At 43.7% G+C, this 7,500-nt stretch overlaps 1 protein-coding gene across 2 annotated transcripts in view; it reads right to left on the reverse strand.

Annotated features, from left to right (window-relative positions):
* Positions 1-1,413: 1,413 nt before the first annotated feature.
* The window catches only part of LOC119589906, a 10,865-nt gene continuing 4,778 nt past the window's right edge, over positions 1,414-7,500 (reverse strand). For both annotated transcript variants that reach the window (XM_037938549.1, XM_037938550.1), the window contains exons 4-10: positions 6,847-6,975; positions 6,219-6,407; positions 5,200-5,382; positions 3,975-4,187; positions 3,094-3,261; positions 2,280-2,455; positions 1,414-1,630 (exon numbers count right to left, since the gene is read on the reverse strand). In XM_037938549.1, the coding sequence (XP_037794477.1) occupies positions 3,258-3,261; positions 3,975-4,187; positions 5,200-5,382; positions 6,219-6,407; positions 6,847-6,975 (718 nt within the window). In that variant the 3' untranslated portion in view covers positions 1,414-1,630; positions 2,280-2,455; positions 3,094-3,257. The remainder of the gene's footprint in view (positions 1,631-2,279; positions 2,456-3,093; positions 3,262-3,974; positions 4,188-5,199; positions 5,383-6,218; positions 6,408-6,846; positions 6,976-7,500) is intronic.

A 7,500-nucleotide genomic window follows, 5' to 3' on the forward strand; every position in this document is an offset into this window, starting at 1 on the left:
CATTCCTTAAGCCTTATATCAACGACTATACCAACAACTATCTATCTGACGACTACCATTCATTTCTTATATCAACGACTATAATAACAACTATCTATCTGACGACTACCATTCATTTCTTATATCAACGACTATAATAACAACTATCTATCTGACGACTACCATTCATTTCTTATATTAACGACTACCTTTCGGATTACATTAACGACCACTGTCCCTTCTAACGACTTACATCAACGACCATCATCCTACTACTTACATTACCATCCATTACCCCCCCCCCCCCATTAACGACTTGCATTAATAACGACCAATCGCCTCCCACGACTTACGTTGACGACTATAAAAGGTGCGGTGGCGCTGGACGACTCCCGCTCCTGCTGCCGGAGTCGTTCGTGGTAGTAGAGAGCCACTAACTCCTCCGACGTCGCCCCGAGAATCTTTAAGTCTTCTTGTAACGTCTCGTAGTCTGTGGAAAGGGAAACGAGCCAATTTTATTTATTTATTTATTTATTTATTTATTTATTTATTTATTATTATTTTTTTTACTGGATCGTTTAATTCAGTTTTGATGTTGATTTGAGGTTGGTTTATGGAAGTGTGTGTGTATGTGGGGGGAGATCAATGCTTTTTTTTTTTTTTCTTTCTCTCTCTCCCTTAGCCCTCATCTCCCTCCCTCCCTCTTTCCCTCCCTCCCTTCCTTCCTTTCCCTCCTTCCTTCCCTCCCTCCATACTTCCCTCTCTCTCATCCCCTCCCTCCTCCCCTCCTCTCTCCTCCTTCCTCCCTTTTTCCTCCTCCCCCCCCCCCTTCCCCCCCCCCCCCTCCCTTCCCTCCTCTCCCCCCCCCCTCCCACTTCCCTCGTCTCACCTCGTCGCTGGTCATGGATCCGCCCTTCCCTGGCCCTTCGTCAGCACCTCGCAGCCTCGGGTTTTCCCCCCATCCGCTCTGCAAGGGAGATGAAGCACAGATGGAACAGCTGCCTCGGTGCCTCTTTCAGTGGAATTCAATGAACTCGAGAAGGTAAGAAATTGGTTTGTTTGATAATTCACGGACGATTACGTGCACATACACACATACACATGCTTGTATATTTTATCTATCTAATCTATCTATCTATCTATATATCTATATAGACAAACATGCATTGTGTTGATCATCAAAAAAAATCAGATGATGTAATCTTAACACAGACCCCTGATTTTAAAGCTAGATAAAATTGCATCCATTATCGTTACCTGTCTCATCATCAGAATACCCAAAATCCCCCCCCCCAAAAAAAAAAAAAAAAAAAAACGCACCTTTCTTAAAAATAATAATAATAATAATAATAATAATAATAATAATAATAATAATAATAATAATGATAATAATAATAATAATTAATAAATAAATAATAATAATAATACATAAATAAAACTAAAAAGGGCTCGTTATCCTCACCTTGACGTTGACCTCCTTGAGCAGCATGGCGTGGCGGAACAGCCGGACCCACAGCTCGTGCAGCAGCGGCTCGGCGAAGTAAAGGCGGTCTTCTACGGGGAACAGCGCCTCCTCCAGCCCCTTCTGCACGATCTCGGGGCCCCCTCGCGTCACGCTCTTCTCCAGGATCTGCTCCAGGTGAGGGAGGCACTGAAGGAGGGAGAGAGAAAGGGAGAGGGTTGTTATTTAAAGGATTGGAAGGGGAGGGAGAGGGAGGAGGTAGAGAGAAAGGGGGAAGGAGGGGGCAGGAGAGGGGGAGGTAAGGAGGGGGAGGGAGTAAGGGAGAGGGAAGAGAGGGGGGGAGGATGGGAGGGAAGGAGGAGGAGGGGTAAGGAGGAAGGAAAGGAGAGAGGGAGGGAGGGAGGAAAGGAAAGAGGGAGGGAGGAGGAAGGAGGGGAGGGAGGAGGAAGGAGGAAAGGAGGAGGAAGGAGGGAGGGAGGAAAGGAGGAGGGAAGGAAGGAGAGAGAGAGAGAGAGGAGAGAGAGAGAGAGAGAGAGAGAGAGAGAGAGAGAGAGAGAGAGAGAGAGAAAGAGGAAAGAGAAGAGGAGGAAGGAGAGAGAGTGCGAGGCGGAGAGGGAGATTAGGAAAGTGAGAGAGAGAGAAAAAAAGAGAGAAAGAAACAATGGAGAAAGATAGACATATAGACAGACATACAGAAAAATAAAAAAATAAATACACAAACAAACAGATAAAAAAATACACAGACAGACAGATAAATAAATACACAAACAAACTGGTAAATAAATCCACAGGCAGACAGATAAATAAATGCACAGACAGACAGACCGAGGACACTTACCGTCTTCAACAATTCCTCAGCGCTATCGTCAATATAGGACTGGAGTTGCTTGCTCCTCTCCGTCAAATCCAGGCTTTTCTGTCGCACTCGGGATCCACGCACATACTGGACAGCTGCAGGAGATGCTTCCTCGTTTCGTCACAAACATGCTCGACGTTTCGTACCACTACACACACCTGCAGGTTAGTTTGATTGTATCTTTTAGAAACAGAATGAAAATGGTGAATAATATTCGATGTTTTGAAGCCTCGTGTACTTAAAGTGACGGAGGTCTAGTGGGAGTCGCGCGACAAGTTGCAAGAAAAATGAGATGGAGTTGCGCGACTATTGAGTCTAAACGCATGAGGAGATACAGCGATATTGTCTCTCGATTAGCTAACAACTGTTGCAAGACAGTCTTTGTGCGACTTCGCTGTTGGAATGTTGCGCCACTCTCTCAGAATACGGCAAGAGACACGATGCAACCAAAACCGGATTGTTGCTCGGGTGTTGCGCGACTTCCGACCGTAACTCCGACTATGATGTTCTGAGACAGTTGCAAAATGATAGAGAATTGTGCTGTGCAACTTGGTGTATGTGAGGCTTAAACACAGTCAGCATGAAAATGATATTTATAATGTCGAGGGTATGTATATTACGCTGTAGGCAGATGGAATAAAAAACAAGAACAAAGGAGAGAGAAAGATAAAAAAACGATCGTTTTATAAATAAGTATAGAGAAAAAAAATACAAAAGAACAAATGAAAAGAAAAAAAATAAATAAATAAATAAACAATAAAAAATAAAAATTAAAGAAGCACCATTTGCAACAAACCTCAACAGATATCTTGTCAGTGCAGCCTCCTCGCATGTTATAAGCGTCGGTCACTTTGGCCTTGTACTGCAACACAAGCTCCAGCAAATGGCCAGCGATGGTGTCCATGGCCTCCACGCTTGGCCCGACGCCTCCTGGCCAACTCACGGACGACAGGCGCTTCATCAGCTGAGGAAAGAGGAAAAATGAGGCTGAAGGGAAAATGAAGAAAGAAGGAAAAATGAAGAAAGAAGGGAAAATGAGGATGAAGGGAAAATGAAGAAAGAAGGAAAAATGAGGCTGAAGGGAAAATGAGGCTGAAGGGAAAATGAAGAAAGAGGAAAAACGAGGTAGAAAGGAAAACGAAGCTGACGGGAAAATGAGGAAAGCAGGAAAAACGAGGTTGAAGGAAAAATGAGGAAAGGAGGAAAATTGAGGCTGGAAGACATATGAGGCTGAAGAAGTATCTACTGTTATTTTTGTTATTGTTTATGTCAGTTCTTTTTCGGATTTTGTGGAGGATATTTATGAATGTATGTATGTATGGATATATATGTGCGTGCGTGTGTGTGTGTGCGTGTGCGTGTGTGTGTGTGTGTGTGTGTGTGTGTGTGTGTGTGTGTGTGTGTGTGTGTGTGTGTGTGTGTGTGTGTGTATGCGTATGCGTGTATGCGTATGCGTGTGCGTGTGTGCGTGTACGTATGCGTATGCGTGTACGTATGCGTATGCGTGTGCGTGTGTGTGTGTGTGCGTGTGCGTTTATGTACGTGTGCGTTTATGTACGCGTGCGTGCACTTGTCCGTGTACGTGCATGTATGCATATATGTGCATTCACACTTGTGTGTGCATATCCCTAAATCTACCAATCTTAGCGAAACCAAACCCCCACCCCCACCTCCCACCGCCCCCACAGGAGGTCCCCCACGCCCACGGCGCTCTGGCTAAACCCCTCCATATCCTCTAGGGCCACGAACTCGTCCAGGGCCACCTCGCGGTCCAGCTCCCCGATGGCCAGGTGCTTGCTCAGGGCCAGCCAGTGGGTGAGGCCGCTCGAGAAGCTGTGGCGGTACTCCTGCGGGATCAGGTGCTGCGGCAGGTCGCTCTTGATGGTCAGCCTGGCGGAGGGGAGGGATCGAGGAGGTTTGGAAAAGAGCTATTGGGGTTTTTGAAAAGAGCCATTGTTTTATTTTGATAAGAGCCATTGGGGGTTTTGAAAAGAGCCATTGTTTTTTTTTAAAGAGCCATTGGGGGTTTTGAAAAGAGCCATTGTTTTTTTTTTAAAGAGCCATTGGGGTTTTTGAAAAGAGCCATTGTTTTTTTTTAACGAAGAGCCATGTGGAGTTTTGAAAGAGCTATTGGGTTTTTAAGGAGCCCATTGCGTTTGACAGATGCTATGGGTTTGAGCAAGAGCTATTGGTGTTGACAAAGAGCATTGGGGTTTTGAACAAAGCTATGGGTTTGAAAAAGTGATTGGGTGGTTTGAAAGGAGCTATTGGTGTTTTTGAAAAGAGCTATTGATGTTTTTGAAAGGAGCTATTGGGTTCTGTGGAAAAAAAGCTATTGGGGTTTTGAAAAGCTATTGGGTTTGCAAAAGAGCTATTAGGGTGTTTGAAGACATGGGGTTTGAAAAGTATGGGTTCTTGAAAAGCTATTGTGGGTTTTGAAAAGAGCTATTGTTTTTTTTAAGAGCTATTGGGACGTTTTTGAAAAGGGCTATTGGGGTTTTGAAAAAAGCTATCGTTTCTTTTTTTTTTTTAAGAGCCATTGGAGTTTTTGAAAAGAGCTACTGAAGTTTTGAAAAAACCCTTTGAAGTTTTTAAAAGAGCCATTGGCACGTTTTCTGGTTAATATATAAACAGAGAAATGATGACAAGCGTTGTAACAGGTCAGTCTAGGGAAAAGAGAGATTTCAGAAGGTCGTCTAACAAATAAATCAAAGAATTAAAAGATGTTGTAGCAGGTCGTTCCTAATGGTCAGTCTGGCGGAAGGGGATAATTGGGAAGTATTTTCGAAGGTTTAGAGACCATTTAATAACGTTTCTGGGTGGCAAACAAACAAACAATCTTATTAATCATTTCTTCATTATCATCATCCGAACTCACTTCATCATCCTCATCCAAACTCACTTGTTAATCTCGCTCAGATTATCGCACAGCATCCACGCAGCTTTGAGGGCGCCGGGCAAGACCTCCTCCTTCTGTAGCGGGAGGCCCTGGTCAGCGTCGAAGTTCAGGAGGGGCTTGACCAGCATCTGCGCCGCCGTCAGGAGCTTCGGCATCACCAGGTACAGGTAGTCGACCCCCATCTCGCTGGTGGAGGGGAGGGGAGGGGAGGAGAGAGGATGGGAGGGGAGGGGGTGAGGAGACAGGAAGGAAGGGGAGGGGGGGAGAAAAGATGGGAGGGGAGGGGGTGAGGAGAGGGGATGGGAGGGGAGGGGTGAGGAGAGAGGAAGGGAAGGGGAGGGGAGGGGTGAGGAAGGAAGGAGTGAGGGGAGGGGAGGGGGTGAGGAGAGAGGAAGGGAGGGAGTGGAGGGGGGAGGGAGGAGAGGGGGGTGGGAAGGGAGGGAGGGAGGGAGGGGAGGGAAGAGAGGGGAGGAGACATGAAGGGAGGGGAGGGGTGAGGAGAGAGGAAGGGAGGGGGAAAAAAAGGAAGGGAGGGGAAGAGGGTGGGGAGAGGGGAGGGGGTGAGGGGAGGGAAGAGAGGGGAGTGGAGGGGGATGAGAGGGGGTGATAGGGGAGGAAAGGGAAGGGGGAGAGACAAGTAGGGTGTTATGACTGGCTCACTCACGTAGCTACGAATGGCATATTTGGATGATTACCGTGTTATGACTGTTAGTCTTTGGTTATCTAATGGATAAACTTTCTCGACCGATATCCCATCACCCTATTTCCTTTCTACAACAATAATACATGTTTTTTGTTGATGATTCTAATTCCAAAACAACCGTATTTAGTATAAAAGGTATGAATGAGAATGAGTATCTGTCAATGCAAGAGATATATTTGACCTGTTTCGATTATATCTTCGTTAGAAATACACGATATAATCGAAACCGGCCAAATACATCTCTTGCATTGTGAAGACATTCATTCCCATTCATACCTTTTCTACATTTGCCACCAGTATTTACTTCACCAATACTCACATCATCAGAATGGGCTGATACGTGTGCAGCGAGATGGCCAAGAAACTGAGGATAGGGTTGGTGAGGAGTCCCGCTCTCCTGAAGGACTCCTGCCACACTTGCCACTCTGTAGGAACCTCTATCACGACTTCCCTGGAGTCCGCGGCGCTGGGAGGACTCTTCAGCTCTTCCTTGTATAGGGCGTCGATCCTGCATGAGGTCAGGGCAGGTCAGGGGAGGTCAGGGGAAATGAGAAAAGGGTGTGGGGTGAACGTTAATGTTGGTTGTTCATATTGTAGTATTATATTTTTTGTTATCACGTAGATAATATTGATTGTGATGATGATAATAATGATAATAATAATAATAATAATAATAATAATAATAATAATAATAATAACTATTATTATTATTATTATTTTTATTATTATTATTACTATCATCATCATCATTTTTATTATTGTCATCATCACTATTATTAAAATTATCACCAACACTACCATCGTCATTACCATCATCCTATCATCACCACAACCATCACTACTCAATTCCATCCAAATAACAATCACAACATACACAAAAAAAAATCACCCCCCACCCCCACCCCCTCGCCAAATAACCCCCTCACGCACAACTCGCAAAGACGCACCAGGTGTCGACGTGCTTGCTGAGTGCGGCCAAAAGCAAGTCGGTGACGCAAGTTGGCAGACCCTGGGTTGACAACTCGTGTTCGAAAGGCTTGCGAAGTTCATAACAGTTCTCGACTGTGCGGAAACATCTGCAAGGATTTGAAAGATTATTTGGTGAAATTATAGGAAATGTATGCATGCATGCATGTATGTATGTATATATATATATATATATATATATATATATATATTATATATATATATATATATATATATATATATATCTCTCTATTTATTTTATCTATTTATCTATCTATCTATCTATATCTATCTATCTATCTATCTATCTATTATATATATATATATATATATATATATATATATATATTTTTTTTTTTTTTTTTTTTTTTTTTTTTTTTTTTTTTTTTTTTTAGGGGGAGGGGGTATTCAAAATGTGGGATTTTTACGGTGGTTTACGTAAAAGAAAATGTATCTAAAGTACTTTTCAGTTTGGGAAATTTGGCATCTTTGTCTTCGACTAAAAATGCGAAACCTAAAGCTAATGTTTGAAGAGCATTAGCTATAAAACTGAATAGTAGTAGTAGTAGTCTTAGTAACAGGAGTAGGAGTAGTAGTAGTAGTAGTTCTAACAGTAGTAGTAGCAATAATAGTAG

The sequence above is a fragment of the Penaeus monodon genome, chromosome 26 (genome assembly GCF_015228065.2).
Source record: "Penaeus monodon isolate SGIC_2016 chromosome 26, NSTDA_Pmon_1, whole genome shotgun sequence".
Lineage (NCBI taxonomy): Eukaryota > Metazoa > Arthropoda > Malacostraca > Decapoda > Penaeidae > Penaeus > Penaeus monodon.